Raw genomic sequence first — 23,875 nt, 5'->3', positions numbered from 1 at the left:
TCAAATGGTTGGCATGAGTACCAATTTCAGCTCTTAAGAATAAATAAACTAAAAAAAAATGCGAACAAAGTTAATAAACACTAATCACACTTATGGCAAACCATCTTACTCAATAGATAACAATAATGGTGAAATTTTAAAATTGAACATAAAATATATAACCAAACAACTGCAAAAAGATTTTAAAACAAACATCACAGATATTAAACTTTATAAAATGTTACCCTAAACAAATGAAATTTGATAAAACAAAATGTTGCTTCAGAATTAAAAAAGAACATAAATATCACAAAAGAAATTTCATTCATTCAATGTCTTCTGCCAGCGGGGCAGGTATTGCCGTGGCTGCTCTCCACTTGTTCCTGTCCTGTGCAAGTGTTTTTGTTTCCATATAATTCCTCTTTCCACAATCCCATCAGTCAACTGAAATCTTCTTCCCCTTCCTCTTTCCATTTACCACTCCTTCAACTGCATCTATTACTAAGCACTTTCTTCTCATACAGTGTTCTAGCCAGTTCCTTTTCCTGCTTAAAATAGTATTTAACATATTCCTTTCCTCTTCTTTTCCTCTCAACACCTCCTCATTTGTTACTCTATCCTGCCAACAGACTTTACCATTTTATGCCACACCCACATCTCAAATGCCTCAATTCATCATTTATCTTCCTTTCTTAAAGTCCACGTTTCTGTACCATAAAGCTTAACACTCTAAATAAAACATCTGTCAATCTCTTCCTCAAATCTAAATTCAATTTCCCACATAGTAAACTCCTTTTCCTACTAAATGCCTCCTTACCCATTGCTATTCTCCTTTTAATTTCTGTGGTACTGTGAAGATCTTCCATTATGAAGCTATCCAAGTACTTAAAATTCACCACCTGCTCTAGTACCTCAATCCCAATTCTTACATTAATATTTTCATCTTATCTAATGCCATACACTTTGTTTTCTTTTTATTCATTTTCATCCCTAGATTTTCACAAACCTTATTTAGATCATTAAGCATTTCATTTAACTTTGTTAGACTTTCTACCAGCACCACCATATCATCAGCAAATCGTATACATTCTATTCCTCTACCATCTACTGCCACCCCTCTATTACCCTTCAAACCACTGTTGATGATTTCTTCTTGATAAATATTGAATAGTGTAGGTGGCATGCAGCATCCTTGTCACACTCCCCTGCCCATTTCTATCTTTTACATTGTCTCATTTCCTGTTCTTACTTTTATTTTCTGGTTTATATGCAGTTATTTCATAAGTCTCCTATCTTTCCAATCAATTCCTTTGTTTTCAAAATTATCATTAATTTATCCCATCTTACTCTACCAAAAGGTTTCTCAAGGTCTACAAATGCAACATACATTCTTCTCTTTTCTATATATCTTTCACCAGTAATTCAAACAGTCCTAGATAGATAAAGAAAGATAGTTAATAAATGGTAATTTTTTTTTTTTTGTATATTTTTAACAAATAAATTTATGACAAAAATGCAGTAATAGTAAAAGTAGGTAAAATAATGTTCCAGTAATAAAAAAAAATAGCTACACTGATAAAATTAACTCTTTTTTAAATAATAAAACAAAAGAAATACTTTCCAAATCTGGATTTTTTAGAATTCATTAATATAACACTCCTCGTTATAAAATGTGTAATTCCTGTCTAATTTTTTATAAGAAAATTTAAAACTTAAAAATATATTCAGTATTAAACATATCTATCATTAAATTAACCAAAAAATAATAGAAAATAAATCACAATGTCATTTTGGTTCCTATAACATTAAAAATACAAACACTTTATTAAAAAGAACTGCACAAATCATAATTACTCGTATTTAAAATTTCTTGGTAACTACTATTTACAAAAACGCTTAACAATATTCTTACATGTAAATAGTAAACTGTTAGAAGAATTTTTACAGTATATGAAAAACATAACAGTTAGCAATTTTCTATAAGTAACCATTACCTATAAAATAAAATTTGGAATACTTATGTCGATGACATTTTGGTAATACACAACAAACAATTTACAATACAATGTAATGCTTAAAAGAAATTTAATAGTTTTCATAAAAATAATGAACACACTTTAGAAATAGAAGTAAATAATATATTTCACTTTTTAGATATCACAATAAACAAAAGTTAAAATAAATTGAACATCACACCCATGATTTCATAGAAGATTAAGTTAACAAAAGATTTAATAAAATAATTAGTCACAGAATTTGAGTATAATATAAAGAAAATTAATAAATTAATTTAAAATGTCAATTTAAACATAATAATGAAATAAATAAATTTACAACTTTTAAAGAGATAAAAAGTAAAAAATGTTAAATCTCATTAAATTACAATACTAATAAATTTAATTTTTTTAAAAAACAAATTAAAAAAAATTCTGATCTGTCCACCAAATGACTTCCTTGCACATCTATTAAAATTACATATACACATTTTTGCTGCACTTCATCTAAACTTATTTCATTTGAAAGTGAGATACGATTCTCCAATTCTTTAATAAAGGTGAACAGTTACACAACTGCTAAAATATTAGTTTTTATTAACATCAAACAATTATTAATTCAACAATCTTACCTCAAATATTAGGTTAGGTTAAAACTCGCTTGATTACTCTTTAAATAAACTGTTTACCAAATAATTCAATAATAAAAAGTGATTATTCTACACCGTAAGATCAAAATTAATATTTGTAACCAGTATACAGGAGAGGAAAATGCATACCATATATCTTGTGCATATTAAACACCACATTGAAAAAACTTTCAAAAATCACTTTAAACCGAATACAATTCAAAAATGTATTTTATTTTTCTGTCAAGTAATTAAACAAAACGATTTTTTAAAAATAAATATACAACTTTTATAACAATTTGCTAAGAAAATCTAAAAATAATACGAATCTAATTTATAATTTTCAATAAATATTAAATAATAAGATATTTCACCAAATATATACATACACACATATTTAATGCCTATCGGATTACATTTACACATTTTTAAAAGTACATAAAATTGTATTTCACTAATAATTTTTTTAATTTTTTTTTATCATTGAATTATTATTTATTGTAAAAAATTTGTTATAATCACAGGTTAACAATAATTAGAAAAATATATTTAAATTAAAAAAGAAGTTAAAAAATAAATAAAAAAACAGTCAAAAAAACAAAAGGAGAAGTTTGATTCAAACTGATGTGCCTTCCCTTTAAGATTCAAATATTTCATTAAATTTTAATTTTAATTTCAATTCCAATCAAAAAGAGAGGTGCACAACTAGATGTTACAACAGTGCTAAATCCAAAATTTCAACATCCTACGGTTAATTGTTTTTTAGTTATGCAAGATACATACATACGTACGTACAGACGTCAGGCTAAAACTAATTAAAATGGACTCAGGGATGGTTAAAATGTATACTTCCATTGAAATCTGAAAACCAGAATGTTTCACGATCACAATACTTTCTTTACTCTGTACAAGGAAGTAAAAACAAAATATTTTTTTTTAAAAGATCAAAAAATAATCTTCAAGACAAACAATAAAAAGTTAATAACAAATCTAATTATGATGCTACTAATTAGTTTCAAAAGACCCTTTGGAAGATATTCCATTATTTTGAAAGTGAATTGTTTATGATTCTGGAAAACTTGCGTAGTAAAAAATAATGTAGATTTCTGCACTCCAGTGAACCTTATCCATACAAAATAATAGTCTCTTTATATGTTTGTTTCAATTATTTTCATTCTTTTCTGCTACTTATTTTTATGAAAATCTAATTTAGAATTGAAAGCCTATTATTCATAAAATTCTAGCTTATTATATTTCTTACTTGTAACTCTTTTTACACACAGACAACAGTTTTTCTAAGTCTAACCAAAACAAAAACTAAAACATTTAAAAAAAATAACTTATAGTGTATAATAAAACTAATTTTAAAAAATATTCTAAAACTGATCAAATTTTCAAGATTTTTTTAATTCTCTTTCGAAGTTGACACCACTTTAAAGATTAGAGTAAGTTGGTAATTTTTTGTTTTTAATCTGACTCAGACTTCAAAATTAGAAATTTGAAAAAGGATATAAGAGGTTTCATGTTTTACTTTTGGAGCACTTTTGAAGCCAGCTTTATTATTATTATTCTTTAATAGTTTAATTTTCTTTGGATATCAAATGAATAAATATTAAGTTTCTTTTACAGTTAACTACAAACTTTGCTCACTCAGGTAACATTAGATTCTTGATAATTTTTATATTTACAAATTTTCATAAATAAAATAGCACAAAAATTTTTTGAATAGTCGATATGTCATTACTATAAAAATATTCTTTAAATTTTTTTCCAGTGATGAAAACAATTTCTATACAATTAAAAGTTTATTATTACCCTACAGTAAAAGAATGTTACTAACACAATAAATATTTAAGCGTGTTTTACAACACTGTAATTAACATTCTTTCATTTGTATTCATTCAGAGATTCCATCTTTTAGTATCACTCACTTCCTGTTTTAGTGAATTCAATTGAATATCAATAAAGAAATATAAAGATACCACGTCATAAATTATATCTAAGATTATATACCATGTTATGAGGTTAAGAGATTTGATACTTAAAACATTAGGCTTAACGACAACAGATATGAATATCGGTACAAGTGATCTCAATAAGATTATTTAAGAAATGGCAACAAAGAAACAGAAAAGATCTATGAAAAACGTACATTCAAAACTTTCATAATAAAAGCAACAGACCGGATTGGAAATGCTCTACAATGAAATAAATATCCTTGAAATATTTTTAATACTTAATAAATTATTATAATGCAGAATCATAATCAGACGCCCAACTCGAGTCCATGGTTTAATTTATAGTAGATTCAAATTACAAAATATACACTAACTTAATTTAAATTCAAGACACAAATTCAAATTTCAACAATATGCAGCACAACAACTTTTCATTTTTCATTTCACACTGAATACCATGAATAAAATAATAAACAACATCAGAAATATTTTTGAAACCAAACAACATTTTCTTTTTTACACATTTCATCTGAAAGCGATAAAAGTAATAATAAATATTTGTAAATTAATATTACACAATTAATGCCATCACTTTTATATAAAGTAACAAAAGTCCATGATAGCATAATTATAAATTAATAATATAGTTGAATAAATCTAAAACACCTAACATATGAAAAAAATGTTGTATATGCATATAAAAATTATATCTGATAATGATTACAAGCATTACAAGGCATATTTGTGACTTATTTTTGAAAGGAACCTTTGTGAAAATGTATGTATGCATGTATATATGTTGGCCTGTATTTGGTCTTATAACTCTGGGCCCTGTTATGTGATTTTCTTGTAACTTATTACTATCTTTCTAACTTATTACTATCTTGTAATTTATTAGTACTATCTTTGGGGATGACGAATGAATTAAATTTTTGCAAAAATTGGAAAAAAGGGATGTTCTTACTAGTAAAATGTTGTTCATAATATATCCCAATTTCCTAATAATACATTTATATTATCATAAAAACATTATACAAATTAAAGAATATATTGGTCACTCAGTAAAAAATACAAAGTAGCAATGCCTAGATGTATGAAACAGTTTTAATCTGTAACAAACCTATTAGTAAAATTGAGTCCATTTTCCTTTTTTCAAGTTCTCTTAGTTCATGATTGTCATATGATAGTTTTATTTTTTAAGTGTTGATATGAACTCTGAAAAATAACTGACTTCTGGATAATCATCAGATTTGTAAGCAAATAATTTATTTTGTTATTAACAACTTCTGATATGAATATAATCAGCTGTTCCTCTCTTTTTGACCAAAGGATTATATTTATACTGCTTTTGCAGTTATGGATTGTTGATTTCACAGGAATAAATATATCAGAATATTATTTTTTTTTCAAATCATTCACTAATAAACTTTACAGATATACAGAACACACTAAAGTAGAACAAAAGTTTCAACAGCCAGTAGTATAGAACAATCACCCATTCATTGTTCCTACACATATGGTAGCTTGGCCTACACTAAATGTCATATCAGTCCCATTGTATTTGTGGTAATAAACCAAATAATTATATTATATACCATATACTTATGGTATATGGTAATAATATTTATATTACATACCATATATTTATGGTTTACACATATCCTATCAGCTGCACTCGGCTCCATAAGCTGGCTCGACACTACATTGAGGCAGTCTTCTTCCAGCCTTCTTCTATCAATCTTCATGGATGCAACATTCAAACTTACAAAATGTAATATAATTATAATCTTTAATAATGTATTATTTATGAACTCATTAAAAGGAATTTTTATATAGAATTATACATAATCTTATATTATTCATTCATATATTAAAGGATCATATCTAATTACGAAGTAATAAATGTGTATATTTATTTATTATTTGAACCAGCAGTAAATACATAGAGTAATTGCCCTAACCAAGGTACTACATCCAGGCGGATATTTTCTCGACATATTTTTTTGGTCCTCCAACCATGGATATATATAATCTACTTTTTTGAAGAATTCATCATTTAATCTACCAGAACTGGAAATAAAATCTACAATTTGAAGAAACATCATTCAAGAATCTTCATACGCAACAATCTACTGCATAAAGGGACACAATTTACATAACATCTTTCTTAATTTATTATTACATTTAATTTACATTGTTTCATCATTTATGTAATACTATTGAATCATTTCACTTACTTTGTTAACATTTCATGTTATTAATTTAAGTTATTAATACCATTATGGAATTGGAAAAATTTTTCTGTTTTTTTCTAACCACTAAAAGTGTAAATGCCCAATATTGGTGATCCTAAACTGGTTATGAGATTAGTGTATTCAACTAACTAGAATATATTCACTAAAGATTTTTTTTTTAGTTTATTTCTAATGAAATGAACTGTACTAAACTAACAGAACACGACAAAATTAAAATACTGCCAGTGCCAACAGGTCAGTTAGGAAACTCCTTTGAGAGTCAAGAACTTTATTAAATGTTAAGATAAAACAATTGCTTTTTATTGTTTTATCTTAAAAATGATTTACACTCAAAAAAAAAACAACCCTCACAACTCTTGAGTTTTCTAGAAAGAATCCCTTTGTCATTCATTCTAGATTCTTTTTTCTTTATTTTCTCTCTCTTTCTTATTTCTGGAAACCTCTCTACCAGTAACAATATGATAGGTCCATAGCCTCATCACAAATTGTAACATGTAGAAAAACACATAGACACACACACACACTTATATATATAAATATATATGATGTTGATCTGTAATGTTAGTGCAACCAGTAGACATGTCCATACATGTCTACATGTAGTGGTTCTAAAATTTTTTAGAAGTCTCATTTATTTTATTTAAATCATTATCTATTATATATTGTTTCTTTAAATTTTTATATTTATCAAAACACATCATGACTGGTGTATGAGTTTTGTCAGATTTTAAAATAATGCTGTTGTTATAAATTAATTTACTTTTTAGATTGGAGATTATTTTTTTATTATTATTAATCAAGGGTTTGTAATTTATATTTCCTCATTTTATATCAATAATTTTATTGCCAGTGGTATTCTATAAAATATCTTTATCATTAGTGTTTGCTGTATTTATATTTATTTTGGAATCCACTACAATATTCTTGATAATGTCGTTCTTATTCGTAATATTTTTACTTATAAAAATAATTAAACATATCATAATGGATTGTACCCTTATGAACCAAGTGCACCTATGAACCAGGTGCACCTATATTAACTGGGTTACCAAAGTTACACGAACAGGGTATACCTATGTGTCCTTTAATTAATTTTAAAACCATTACTTCTTACATTATATCTAAGATAATAGATAAAATTTTCAGAAGTAAAATAAAGTTAGAATGTAAATAGAATATAAAAAATGGATACAAGTTAGTAAATAAACTAAAATTATTAAATGTAAATGATAAAACTAGGATGGTTAGCTATGATAACTGTAATACGTATCCTAGTATACCCATAGAAGTAACTATTAATTTATTAAAGAAAAGATTAATACAAAATTATGAAGATCCCTTATTTATTGAAAATATCATTGTTATTATAAGAAACATATTTAAACAAAATTATTTTAGTTTTGATAACTAATAAAAATAGTAATACTATTTTAAAATACACTACTGATGGGTTTCCCTTTGACATCCATATTGTCTTAGGCTTATTTACAGGAGTTTGAAGATAAGATAGTTTACAGGATAACACATACACGTGATATTTTAATGTGGACTAGATACGTTGATGATATTTTTGTAGTCTATAATCCTGTGATAAATGATGAATATTTAATAATCTTGAATAAGTTAAACTCATACTATAATGATTTGAAATTTATGTTTGAAATTGATAACAATAGAAAAATTGATTATTTAGATGTTAGTATTGAGTTTGGTAAAAATAATCAATGTATAACTTCAGCATACAGGAAACCAACATCTAACAAAACAACTATACATAGAGCTTCAAATCACCCATGGTCACATAAGATTAGTACTTATACAAATATGGTAATTAGAGCAATTAATTAAACAAAACATAATGCAAATAAAAATGAATTAAACAAAGAATTAAATATTATAAAACTGATTGCTATATATAATGGTTATGATAGATAATAAAAAAATTGTATAAATTGAAAATAACACAAATTTAACACCAGTAAACAACATAAAAATTGACAATGTATATTTAAAATATGTATAAACTGATAAAATAGTCAAACACATTACAAAGGTTTATGATAATAAAAAGTCTAACCCCCATACCAAACGAATAACCATAAAAACACCATAATAACCATAAAATAAAACACCTAATAAGTAATAAACGTAATAATCCTTCTTATGTATATAATTTGAGTGGTATTTATAAAACTGAATGTAATAATTGTTACCATATTTATATTGATAATGCCACTAAATTTTTTAAAACCAGATTCATGGAACATTTTAGAAGTTATAAAAAAGGTAAGCTGGGTTTTTTGAATATATCAGATCATTTGATTAAAAATAAGCACACAATATCAGATATTCAGACAAAATTAAAAATACTAGAAATTAAAAATGCATTATGGATATGAATAATAAGGGTTTTGACATTTTAGAAAAGTATTATATATATAAATATAAGAATAAATTTAATAAAATCAACCTCAGACAGAGTATGAAGACAATGTTATAAAGACTGCAGTAGATAGTTTTGATAATAATGTTGAGTAATTAACCTTCCAACGTGATTAGTAAAGAAAATTCCATGAAACAACTAGCATATAATTTTACTTTACTTAAGTTTTTGATTTTACTTTAAAAGTTTTTAATTTTTATTTTTTAATTTAATTTTAGTTTTAATTTGTTTATATTGACGTCACATTGTTCACATGAGTAAAAAATTGTTACATTTCAAAATTTTAATATCAGTTGTAATTAATAGTTAATCTTTATAATTTTTAAACTATTTTTTATATTTTACATCTTGTTTTGATTTATAATTTAAAATGTTTAATTTAAAAAAGTTTTTTAAATCTGTATAAGTTTTTCAAGTATGATAAAGTAAATTTAAATTTACTTTAAATTTAATTAGTTTAAAAAATTCTTAACATAAACTATAAATTAATAAGTGATATGATATTATATATTGTAAGTTTATGATGTTTTTTCAAATGTATATATATATATATATATAAATTTAATGCAGCTGATAATGAGAATTAAGTTCGCGAAAGCACTTCTGCTTATGTAATGAAATAAAGTGAGTAATCCCATTTCAATTAATCTGTACTTGGGTTGATCTATTAAATATATATATATATATATATATATATATATATATATATATATATATATATATATATATATATATACAAACATAAATACACAATTGCAATCTTGTAATTGCAACAGTAACCCTAGTTTATATATATACAAAATTTATTTACAAAAGTCTAGTTAATAAAAAAATAGGTACATTTGTCTTCTTTATCATAAAAAATCAGTTGTATTAAAGAAATGAACCTACAGTTGTCAAGACTAAATAATAAATGAATTAAAAATAATTAATAAGTTGCAACAGCAGCCGATAACAATTTTAAAAATAACCTTAAAAATCTGCAATTTTTTTTAGGTTTTTAACTTTATTTTTATTAAAAAAATATATTTTTTATATAATAAGCCTGGCATAAATGTTTATAAAAATTCTGCCTGGTAAAATCACAATAGATGCTGAGGAACATAGGTTTGTGATTAAAAAAAATGATTTCGGACAGTTATTGCAATGCATTATATTTTAATTACAGTATTCTACATATAGTATTCTATGCGTGGTTTTGTAACAAATTTTAAACTGATTAATATATATTTTATTCTTACTTTGGGACACTAAATAGTTGACATGCAAGATTCTTGCAGACATGAGAATATTAGGTTTGAAAGTACCTATTTGGACAAAATTGCTACAACAAAAAGAAGTTCTGATTCAATCCTATATTAAATTTTTGTTACACATTAGTAAAACTTATTAAAAATCCTGTGTTTTACATAATAAATTTAAGGGCATTTAAAATATAATGATGATCTTTTTTTTGTATTAATGTAAAAAATAAATTATTGCCAATTAACTTCATAGTATTTTCTTAATATCATAATTTATGCATATTGAAAACGTGTAAAATTAATATTATGAAAATATTATTCTTGAGTCTACAACTCTACTAGTGAATTTATTTTCTGTAATCTTATAGGGGTCATTAATTCTAACCTCGTAGTGTGTTCTGCCTTTCATTGATCTGCCAGTCTCTTTTGAACCCCAAGTACCTCAAATGTCAACAATCTGTGAACATGCTGTTTACCATTATCAAATTGGGACATTCCATATACACAAAAGGCTAGCTGGTAATAGATAACCCTTTATGTTTAAGGAGTTCTGCTAAAAGAGACAAGATGACAGCTGAAGATTACCAGCCTGGTTATAGTAGGAAAATTTAATTGTTAAATATCTGGCATTGTTCATTTGAAAAAGTAAATAAAGTGTTTTCATATGTGAGTACATTTGTGTATATACATGAACACATATATATATATCAGATTGTGCTGATGCACTGATTTAATTTTTTTGTGAATGATCATGTATTTGTTGGTAGATGTTACGTAATCTGGATAACGGCCGTAGTGAAGATGGAAGTCAACTTGAATTGCTGAACCCCAAGTTAGGGCTGAATCAAAAAGATCATGGAAGCAACGTGAAGCTAGAGTTCTGCATGCAATAGTTAATGTAGCTGTTTTCCAAAAGGTAATTAATTTTTTATATTCTATGTATTTTTCTTGGTATTTTTTTTTTTTTTTTTTTGTTATAAACTATTCAGTATGGTGAATGCTGGTAGCATAAGGTGAAACTACACTAATATTGTTTAACTTCAGTGATTTATGGGAAGTAATATGCCTTTGATCACTGGCATTTATCATTATCTTAAATCCTTCAATTTCTAGGATGCTGTCATATTTCAGGTGTTGCAGAGTAAAGGTTATGATGTAATTAACTGTTTTTTCCTTGATTCTATATTATTAATATTATATTTCAAAGAATATTAAATGTAAAAAGATCTGTGTAATAATTCTTTGAATGGCAATGTTTTGATCTTGCTTGGCAGTAGTTTCTTTGGTTATCCCTATGAGGCTTCTAAATTCCATGACAGTGCAAGGGAGAATGGGGGTGATCATTTCCTCTAAATGATTTCTGTATTTTATATTTTAACAATTTTAATACGAATAATATGGATTAGTTAAAATGAAATTTATGAGATGTACTTATTTTCCAACATAATCCCATTGTACTTCAGGGCAATTAGTCTATCTTCTAACAACTTGTTGAATCCTCTCCTGAAAGAAACGTTTTGGTCTAGAGCATAACCAAATGTGCTCTGCTTCCATGACCTATCCATCAGAACAAAAATAATTCCCTTGCAGCTCTTCTTTTAGTGGGCCAAAAAAAATGAAAATCACTTAGAGCCAAGTCAGCACAGTGTAGTAGGTGGTTCAACAGCTTGAAACAAAAATTTTGAAGGCAGAGGATTTTTTTCCATGTGAGGTCAAGCATTACAGTGAAGGAAAATCTCACTTTTTGAAAATTTGCCATACATACCTTTGGACTTGATGAATCTTATCAAGATTCACAAGATTCAGTGATCACAATAGCTCATACTAGTTTTCACTATTCACCATTTCTTTTCTGCGTGAAGTTAATAAAAACTGGGTCTCCCATACCCAGAATATTGTTATAATCAACCTTGCTGCAAATATATATTTATATAATTAAACAAACACGTGAAATGATGAGTCACCAGATTGTATTTGAAGATGATGTTTTAAATAAATACATAGTGGATTGTAGTAAGTGGCAACAGCGATTATAAACGTAGATGTATGATATATGAAATTTACATCAATCCAGTAATGGCAGTGGGAACCCACCGGGTTGGTCTAGTGGTTAACGCGTCTTCCCAAATCAGCTGATTTGGAAGTCGAGAGTTACAGTGTTCAAGTCCTATTAAAGCAAGTTATTTTTACACGGATTTGAATACTAGATCGTGGATACCAGTGTTCTTTGGTGGTTGGGTTTCAATTAACCACACATCACAGGAATGGTCGAACTGAGATTGTACAAGACTACACTTATTTTACACTCATACATATCATCCTCATTCATCCTCTGAAGAATTATCTAAACGGTAGTTACCGGAGGCTAAACAGGAAAAAGAAAGAAAGTAATGGCTGTGGAATTGTGTTGTTATTACAAATTTTGTGGTTTAGTGTGTTTATGTTTTCTAAATTTATAAGTTTTGAATTTTTTTTCATTTGTTTGCTGTATTATAGAATTGTATACCAACTGATGATGCGGGATCCCATGTAAGTCGACTATTGATGTAACTATAGACTATTTCTTTTAGGTTTTTCTGTTACTGTGTTTTGGTGGTTAAGTTATCTTTTTAATTTAATTTAATTAGCATTATGTTGATGAATTATTTGAATTTTCAAAATATATATATATATATATGGACGAAATGATTCCGGAACCGATTTAAACTTTCTCCATACTTAAAATCTCAATTAAAAAAATTGGTTTGCGCCTCCACGTTGGTTCGTCTGGATAACCAGTTAGAAACATGGAGATTTCTACTGGTGAACTAAATCGGAATCACCTCTCTGGATCACATCCAGAGTTGTAACTCGGGAATTTATTCCCACCCAAGGCTGACTTGCCTTTGAAAGTCAAATATGGAAGGTCTTTTAAGAAAAAATCCACCGTCTGGTAAATACCAGAGAAGGCTGCACTCGGATCCGGTGGGCAGCTGCTTAAAAGATAACAATGAATCGGAGCGTTTAGAAACACCCAAAAACAACACAACTTCAAAATTGAGGATAAGAAACAAGCAAATAAACTACATTGCCAATCACAACATTAATTCTCTAACTCAACCCGGCAAACTAAAAACTCTAACAGACATAATGGACAAACAAAATATCCTAATCGTAGGACTTCAAGAAATGAGAAACACCTATCGAGAGCCATTTGAATCTCAGGGTTACAGAATTTACAAAGGAATCCCCGGGAAACGTGTGATGAAGAATTGCCCACAGTTCGGAACAGGATTTGCAATCAATCTTAAAATAATTGACTCAGTCGTAGAATTTAAGTCTTACTCCCCCAGGATTTCAACCTTAACCCTAAAATCAGCCAATAAATTCTACACCATAATAAATGTCCATGCTCCCACCAATGACAAAAACAATCTTAAAAAAGATAGAGAAGAGATGGACAAATTCTGGGAATTTCTTGACCAAACTGCAAACAACATAAATAAGACCCACACAAAGATTTTAATAGGGGACTTTAATGCCCAACTTGGTAAAGAACGAAGATATCGTGATATTATCGGAAAATGGCCTGCCCAAAAGAAAACTAACAAGAACGGCCAAAGACTTGTTGAATTTTGCAGAAACCATAATATGATCTCAAAATCCACCTATTTTATGAGAAAACCAAACAAATTGAAGACTTGGAAACACCCAGATTGGAAAAAAGGAGAATGGCAACTGGATCATGTTTGCATGGACCGGAATTATCACAAGGAGATTTATAATGTAAAAGTCTTGAGATTAACAGATACTGGATCGGACCATTACTTAATTAAAGTTAAAATAAAATTCACCCCGCATAAAAAGAAAAACTCCCAACCTAAAAACAAAAGAGCTTATGATCCACATAAATTAATAAACAATGCCATCTTTGAAGAAACAACAAAAAAAATCAAATTAACTAATAATTTAAAAGAACTGACATCCCAACTGAAAGAAATAGCTGAAGAACTAGCCCCTATAAACCCAAGAAAAAAACACCAATGGCGGAATGAAGAATGTGACAAAGCAGTCAAAGACCGACACCGGGCTTGGATCAACCACCAAACCCAGAAAACTGAAGAATCTAACCATGAATTCACCAAACAAAGGAAAATAACTCAGAAAATTATAAGAGGAACCAAACGACAAGCCCAAAAAAACTTGATTCAGCAAATAGAAGAAAGTTCCAAGAAAACTAATTTCCGAGACTATTATAAAATTTTTGGTCAGGCTCTTCAAAGATATGAACCACCCACCCTTATGCTGAGAGGAAAAAAAGGAAATATGGCCCACACCAATAAAGAAAATGCTGAAATTTTGGCAGAAACCTTCAATAGACTCCTCAACTGTGACGAACCCCCAGAGCTTTTTGAGATTGACACTGAAACTCCAGTTAAAAATTCACCAGTAAATATCAACCCGCCAACAATTCAAGAAGTTCTCGCAGCCGTAAATGAAATAAAAAACTACAAAGCAAGCGGAGAAGACCAGCTTTTCGCAGAACTCTGGAAACACTCATCAGTTTATTCAGTCAAAACTTCCCTACATCTATGCCTCGTGAAAATATGGAACGAAGAAAAACTTCCAGAACACTGGATCACAGCCCTCATCCATCCATTACATAAAAAAGGGGATAAAACTAATCCAGAAAACTACAGAGGCATATCTCTCCTGGATTGCACATACAAAATCCTGTCGAGAATCATATACAACCGATGCAAAGACCAACTTGAACTGGAACTTGGGGAATACCAAGGGGGATTTAGGCCATGGAGAGGTTGCCTGGAACAAATAATATCCCTAAAACTTATGATGGACTTATATAAAAGACGGAAAAAACAACTAATAATCACCTTCGTCGACTTTAAAAGGGCCTATGATTGTATACACCGACCATCCATGCTGAATATTCTGAGAAACCTGGGCCTTCACCCTAAACTCGTAAACATGATAAAATTAACTTTAACCGATACCCAGTCCAGAGTGAAATTCAGAGGTGAACTCTCTCAACCCTTCTACATAAAAACTGGATTGAGGCAAGGAGACGGCCTCTCACCACTTCTTTTTAACTGCGCCCTCGAATTTGTCATGAGAAAATGGTATGAAATAAATCCCAAAAATATAAAAATGGGTACTAAGAAAAACTCCATCACACTAAATTGCCTAGGATTTGCAGATGACCTCGCTCTTTTAGCAAATAATATTCAGGAAGCCAAAACACAAATCATGAGCCTTCAAAACCTAGCACAAAAGATAGGGCTTCATATCTCTTTCGAAAAAACTGAACTAATGGCCATAGATCCTCTGGTAATAGAGCACATTACGGTAAACAATCAGAAAATTAAAATAGTAAAACAATTTAAATATCTAGGGGAAATAATAACTTATAATTTAAATGAAAAAGTGACATGGCAAAACAGGACAAATAAAATGATTAAATCCCAAAAATTAACTTGGTCAACATATAACAAAAAATGCCTTTCTGCTAAAACAAAACTTAAACATTATAAAACTGTAGTACAGCCAGAAGTCACCTACGGAAGCGAGACCCTTTTCAAAATCACTCAGAAAAACCGAATTGAAAAAATTCTGAAAATAGAGAGGAGAATTGTCAGAACGTGTATCAATAAAAAACACCAAAAAGAAGGCCAATGGTGGATTGTGCCAAATGAGGTGGTGTATCGAGAAATAGAGCCTGTTACTGATACTATGCGGAAAAAAAGAATCTCTTTCTTCGGTCATCTCATAAGGACACCGGAAACAAGACTGTCAAGAAATATCATTGAAAAGCTCTGGTTCCAAAAGCTAGAAGTAGGATAGATCAAAGAAATTAGAGAAGATATGAAAGAATTGGGAATTTCCCTGACTGACCTACAGAATAAAACTGGAAAAATTACAAAGCTAAAAGATAAAAGCATTAGATTTAAACAAAAGACAGACAAACGACAAAATACAACGAAGAAGGTGTTTACGGATGAAGAAAAGAAAGCAAGATCTGAACGGATGAAGAAATACTGGGCAGCTCGAAAGAGTAAAATAACACGCTTTTCTCAGAAAAGATCCAACTAAAATTGACTTAAGTGGTCCCATGTTGGCCGTAAAAGCATAATAATAATAATAATAATTATATATATATATATATATATATTAATTATTTGGTCTTTTATTTACCTTCACTGAAACAAATTTTTAATCGCCTTATTTTTGCATCTTACTTCTGCTTTTCTAAACAAAAATTGAACATTCTGTTATCTCAAAACAAAATTTGCCTTTTTTTCAAATTCAATTACTCCTTTTCAGCTATGAAATTACAGGTCACTTATTTAAAGCACACAATGTAATCTTTGTTAGATCTACATTACCATAATGTTATTTACTTATTATCTCAATTACTTCAACTAAAATTCCTCATTATTATTCTCTCTTTTTTGTTGTGAAATATCAGTAAAGTTAAAAACAACACTGTATTTTAATACACAGATTTCTGTCAACATTAATAAATTTGTCAATTTCTATGTTATAACTTATATTGTCAGTTGACATATTCCCCACATCAGACATTTTCTATATTTAGAATAAATATCGCATTTCCTGTAGAAAACTTTTAAATGATTGCGAAATGTTTTGATTTATTTACACAAAATTAGCTTAATGGGTGTGTTTGTAGTAGAATAAACAGCTTATACATATATGGACAGCCATATCATTCTCATTCTTCAATAAAGAATTGAGTGTTGTACAATAACAAGGAAATTATCCTACTGATTACAGTTCATTGAATTATATATTTTTTTAATTTATTTTATTATTATAATATAAATTATTTCTACTAACATGGCTACTTGTTTGTCATTTAGAATGTTTGCTGTTTGGAATATTTAACTAAGAAACTGTGTTATAATGAAATGGCTGTAAAACTGTCTGTTGTTTAGAGTTGGTAGGTGTCCTTTAATAGAGATTTCTTGGCTGTTTAATAATCTCTTTCAAATTTCTGAAGCTGTGTTCAGTACTAGCAGCTTTCTTTATTTCTAATGCAGTCAGGGCATATGTTTGTATTCATATAACTCCCATAAGCTCATGCAGAAAGCCTGCATTCATTTTCATGAAATAGGTATCAGATGAATTATGTATATTTTATGAGTGTTATAGGATATGCATTCATTTGCAAAATATCTTTTTCTAAAAATTGTTTAAAACTCATTAAGAAAAATTTCAATTAAAAAGGTTTGAAAATGGATTTCAATGAATTTTTTTGAAATCCATTTTCAAACCTATATATATATATAGATAATAGATCCATTATCTATTTTTAAAAAAAAACATGGTTATTAATGTTGAAAAAGTAATGTATATTGAATTAATTGTAAAAGATCACATAAAAAATTAAATCAATGAGCTGGTTGTTTAAAATTTAACTAAATTGCTAAAAATTATTGCAAAACACAGTTCAAAATTGGTACTGTAAAAATAAGCATAAGAAAAATACCATATATTACTATTTAATACACATTTTAAGAGCCTGTGCGATGGACAAAATCATGGTTTTGATATATTGACCACCAAGTAGTTTAGTCTTAATGCCTTGCAATTATTTTTTGTGAGATCTTGTAAAAAAAACTAAAATTTTGGTTCTGTAACATGATGCTAAATCTTGAAACATTCTCTCTCTTTCTTTGTAGTGATGACTTGAAGTATGAGACAGTTTTTATCTTTAGAATTTTTATGTACATTTCTCAATTATTCAATACTTTTCAGTTGTACTTTTTAGTGCTTTCTGTGTGTGAATCAGGCCTTCAGAAAAAGTGTTTTTTGTGACTTTTTTTTTAATACAGGCTGGTGTTATTCTACAATTTTATGTCTTTCTAATATATACAGCTCTTTTTTTCTCTCCTAATTATAATTTGATATAAAAAAAAAGAGAAAATGTTAAACTAATGTTACCATACATGAGAAATTTCACTGAAAAGAGAAATAATTAATTGTGTTAATCCATTTTTTTTATATTTTGTAATTATTCAGTGTTCTGATGTTGAATGTTTTATGTAACAATTTTTGTAGGACAAATATATTCTTTGAGAGTATGTAAAAATAAAATTATAAATAAATAAAGTTATTTTTTTTTTTATGTCTTATAATTATTTTTTGTAGATCTAAAAAAAAAAAAAAAAAAATTTTTTTTTAATCTTTATTCAATCTGATACCAAAACAGAATCAGTTTTTTTAATTTGTTTTAATACAGCATCATTCTTTGTATCTAAGCCAATACCATGTTTAAAAATATTTGTTTTATATCACACTGTTTATGGTTTAAATAAAGTAATGGTAAACATCTATAAAAGAATATGAACTAAAAGACATTTCAAAGGCCAAGGTAAATAGAAAAAAATGTTGAAGGAGAATAACTTTGATCTGATTGAGCTATTCACATGTGCAAAAATAATAAAAACAGATACAAGAAGATCAATGGACTGGTACTGCTTGGTCGAACAAACACTGGAAAGATTATCTACTGGCTGATTATCGACAATCTGATTGGCTCAACAATGCCAGAGGAAATACCAAGAGAAAGAGACAACAGTGGCTTCTATCTGGACCAATTACCCAATGTCTCAGGAGAGTTGTTTGAAGTACCAGTCATAATACCAGTAAATGTGGGTACATGGAAATTACTGTTGGAGGGAAAAGTGTTTAAAACATAAAGATAAAGAAGGGATCAACACACTGCCGACATTCATAATGATGACAGCAACCTTTATGAATACCATCAATTGGAACAAAGAGATTCAAATAAACTAAAGTACGACAATATTTACCTTTAACAAAGTAGTATTCCATAGAAAAGACAAGTATACAATAACCAGAAGCATATAAACAACCAGAATACAGAAACCTGATATATTTTGCCACATATGCAGCGTTAGGAGAAGATATATTATACAAAAAACAGAATTTGATGAGGAACACACAATCAATGATGGTCACAACGAAAAAATATAGGAAGAGGTAAATAGATATGACATAGAAAACAATAATGATAAATAAAATACTAATAAACCTTGTATTCCAGCAAGTATAGGACATAATATAAATCAAGAAAACAATATTAAATAAATGGCTGAACTAACGAAAATGCAAAAACACAATACCAAGAAAAAGAGCTAAAACAACAAAAAGGAGGAGTGTGTTTTTTTGTACTACACAAAAAGTACCTTTTTAAGAGTTATTCCTTAAAAACGAATTAACTTTTTGATCAATTTAAATAAAACTTCAGGAAGAGGATAGAGGAAGCCTCCCTCACCAGAGAGGGTCTTTACATTTCTGTTAATATTTTATTAATTTAATTAGAGCTAATAATTTTACCAATATTTTTTTTTAAAACTTACTTATCCATAAAAGATTATTGATCTTAATCAGTGATATATGAACAAGCAATCTCATTTTTTAAGTTTTTCCTTTGCTTCAAGAAGTTAAACAAAAACTGAGTGTATAAGCTATTTCTGATGGATATTTCATTTTGTATTTACGAATTTAAAAAATCTGATGTGGACACCATATGACTTCTTTGTATGCCTATTAATTTACATATACACATATTTTTTTTTTTTTTTTTTTAAATGAAAAGTATATAAAATTTCATTTCATTCATAACTTCTGATATTTTTTTCATTTTTTTGTTTTTTTCTTGTTCTTATTGAATTATTATTTATTGTATTTTTTTTTTACAATGAGAAATTAATAATTATTAAATAAATCAATATATTTAAATTAAATATAATTAATTCAATATATTTAAAAGAGTTAAAGAAAAAGCAGATGAAGTCTGAATCAAACCAATGTGCCTTCCCCTCTATGATGCAAATATTTCATCAATTAAAATGAAAATAAGTATCACTTATGGTACATCGTTGAAAAGCTCTCAATGAGGGCTTATTACTGCAGTTTAGAAAAAAATGATTTAACTTTGAAGGAGGTGCACAACTAGATGTTACAACAGTCCTACATCCAAAATTTCAACATCCTACGACTAATCGTTTTTGAGTTATGGCGAGATATATAAGCACATTCGTACGTACAGACTTCACGCCGAATTAGTCATAATGGATTCAGTGATGGTCAAAATGGATATTTCCGTTGAAATCGAAATTTTTCGTGATCACAATACTTCCTTTACTTCGTACAAGGAGTAAAGAAGGCGGATTTATTCAAAATCACTTATCGCAAACCAGAGTACGCTCTAGTAACTCCATAACGGAAAAATTACGTTAACGTATATTTTAAAAACGATTTTTATGTATATTAATTTAAGCAATTAAAAATATGAATATATATATATATATATATATATATATATATATATATACACACACACACAATTTTTTAATTTAATTTAAACACATTATTTACAAAAAAAATACATAAAATATTTATATGATTAGTCAAATATTATTATTTTTTGTTTATATGATGTGATTGATAATTTTATGTCAGCCAATCTAAGTATGAAATTTTAATATCAAGCTTAAGTAATATTAAATTTAACATTTTATATACATTATGAAAAAGTGTTAAATTTAATTTAAAACTAAAATAATGATCTCAAAATATAACAATTATTAAGCACGTTATCGACCGATTTTACTTCGATCTTCAGTTACACTATCGTTTGCATCGATAGTTCGTTCCTTATTGGTGTCGGCGTTTGTGTATTCTAGTTGAGGTTGTGGTTTGTTTAGTAAGTGTATTGTGAGACTAATTGGCTTGTTTTGATTCGCAGACTTGGAACATTAAAATTGTTTTCTCAATTAATTTTAAACATTCATAATTGCTAAAATTGTTTGTACAAGATGGCTATAAGAACATACGGTGATAAACCGATCAGTTTCCAGATAGAAGAAAATGGTGACTACTATTGCATTGGTTCTGAAGTTGGAAATTATTTACGTTTGTTCCGTGGTTCATTGTATAAGAGATACCCTGGTATGTTTAGACGTACAATAACTAATGATGAAAGGAAACGTTTAATAGATATGGGGCTTAGTACGCATTTACTTGCTTCAAGTGTATCTTTGTTAAAAGCGTCGGAAGTAGAGGATATTATTGATGGTAATGATGAAAAATATAAAGCTGTTTCAGTACATTCTTCAGAACCGCCTATTCCAAGAGAAGGTAAGACTAAGAAGAGTATGTCATGGGTGCCATCTTTACCTACCAGTTCCCACTTAGATGCTGTACCTCAAGCTACTCCTATCAATCGAAATAGGGTCAACAACAAAAAGGTTCGCACATTTCCGTTATGCTTTGATGACACTGATCCTACTATTAATCATGAAAATGCATCTCAGGTTGAGTGTTTAGTTCCAATACGACTTGATATGGAAATTGAAGGTCAAAAGTTAAGAGATACATTTACTTGGAATAAGAATGAAACTCTTATATCTCCAGAACAGTTTGCAGAAGTACTTTGTGATGATCTCGATTTGAATCCCCTGACTTTTGTACCAGCCATTGCACAGGCAATTCGACAACAAATAGATGGATTTCCAACTGACAATATTTTAGAAGACCAGACTGATCAGCGAGTAATAATAAAGTTAAATATCCATGTTGGAAACACTTCATTAGTTGATCAGGTTGAGTGGGATATGAGTGAAAAGGAAAACAATCCTGAAGCATTTGCAATGAAATTGTGTGCTGAACTTGGTCTTGGTGGTGAATTTGTTACTGCAATTTCATATTCAATTCGTGGCCAGTTGAGTTGGCATCAGAGGATGTATGCATTCAGTGATTCACCATTACCAACTGTTGAAGTACCATTCCGACCTCCTTCAGAAGCTGATCAGTGGTCACCTTTTCTTGAAACACTTACTGATGCTGAAATGGAAAAGAAGATCCGTGATCAGGATCGTAACACCCGCCGCATGAGGAGACTAGCAAATACGACACCGGGTTGGTGAGGCGAGAAGCATAGTGAAATTAATAGTTTCACTAAAAAACCATAGCATAATTAAAAAAATTAGGTGAGTGTTGTGTGAAAGTTAGTGACTAATTCTGAGTGATGTGGTTGGCTGTATGAAAATGAAGTTATAATTAGCACTTACAGTTTTGAAACTGAGATGAAGTGCAAGTAATATAAGAATTTCTGAAAACTGTATTTGTGTAAAACAAAACTTTTCAGTAATGTAAAATGAAAACTATTTTTTTTTTTTTATTGCATTGAAGAAGATAATTTAAAAAATGTAAAATCGTAGTTGTACAAAGAAATATTTTTGTTATAAAATTAACTGTAAATATTGGTAATAATACATATATGTGCATATTAATGAAATTTTAAGTATGAGTTATTGTTTTTAACTATTTTTTGTGTACACAAATTGAATTTTTTTCACCTGTGTTAAAAAGCCAATGTATTTTTAATATGACAATAGCATCTTTAATGTGAGTTGTTTGTCAAAACCTAATCTGTTGCACTGTATTTTCTGGAGTTCAACTGTTTTTTTTTTCTGAAAGTTGAAGGGAAATACTCTTCATAATAGAAATGATAACTCAAAAATTATTGCATAATTGTATGCACTTAAATGTTTTTTTTTTTTTTAATAAATATAACTACAATAATAGTATTACTTATATAATATTTTTTTAGTAAAAAGCACTTTCCAAGATTAAAAGTTGGTACTCGGTTAATATACCATTTATTTTAAGAAAATACATTTGGTTTGTTGTTGTTATAAAGGTTGATGGTACAAATAGCATAAGTTACAGCAGTCTTTAAACAGAAGTCATATTTAAAATGTTTATTTGTTGAACATCACTTGATTCTTAAATTTTTAATACTAGAAAATTGTAACTTAAGACCTTTATTATAAAAATGTGGCCTTTTAACCAATTAACCGATTAATGCATAAAAGTACCAAAATTATTAATCTGAGCCAGTTATATTAACTTTAAAACATAATGGTACTTATGTATTAATGCCACCACAGCTACAGCTGCTGTTTAGGTTATGTTGACTTCGTGTACTGACAAATCGTACATATATCAAAATAACCTAACTAAATATAACCTACATCCTATAACCTCTTGCGTATTAACGCCACCGCAGCTACAGCTTTATTTAAAAACAAAGTAGTCAATCGAATTTTGGTGGATTAACATTAAGCACCGATTTCGGTACTATAACATTAAAGTTATATTATTAATAAATTGTATATATTATGCATATTTAATGTTAATTATAAGAGGTTAGCGAGTGAAGCAAGCGTAGGTTATATTTAGTTAGGATATTTTGATATACGTACGATTTTTCAGTACACGAAGTCAACATATATGTACGAAATCAACATAACCTAAACAGC

The 23,875-nt window shown here is 28.2% G+C and overlaps 1 protein-coding gene across 1 annotated transcript; it reads left to right on the top strand.

Moving 5' to 3' along the window:
• Positions 1-21,226: 21,226 nt before the first annotated feature.
• On the top strand, positions 21,227-23,121 carry Snr1 (SWI/SNF related, matrix associated, actin dependent regulator of chromatin, subfamily b, member 1). Its single transcript, XM_075361397.1, has one exon. It carries the CDS (start codon positions 21,368-21,370, stop codon positions 22,475-22,477), a length of 1,110 nt encoding a protein of 369 aa, XP_075217512.1. The 5' UTR covers positions 21,227-21,367; the 3' UTR covers positions 22,478-23,121.
• Positions 23,122-23,875: the final 754 nt, after the last annotated feature.

The sequence above is a fragment of the Lycorma delicatula genome, chromosome 3 (assembly GCF_047948215.1).
Source record: "Lycorma delicatula isolate Av1 chromosome 3, ASM4794821v1, whole genome shotgun sequence".
Classification (NCBI taxonomy): domain Eukaryota; kingdom Metazoa; phylum Arthropoda; class Insecta; order Hemiptera; family Fulgoridae; genus Lycorma; species Lycorma delicatula.
The sequence above is the reverse complement of the archived record's forward strand: the minus strand, read 5'-3'. Positions and strand labels throughout refer to the sequence as shown.

Bases quoted from the DNA above. Each gene is read 5' to 3' on its own strand.
- Snr1 (XM_075361397.1), top strand. From the start codon at position 21,368: ATGGCTATAAGAACATACGGTGATAAACCGATCAGTTTCCAGATAGAA.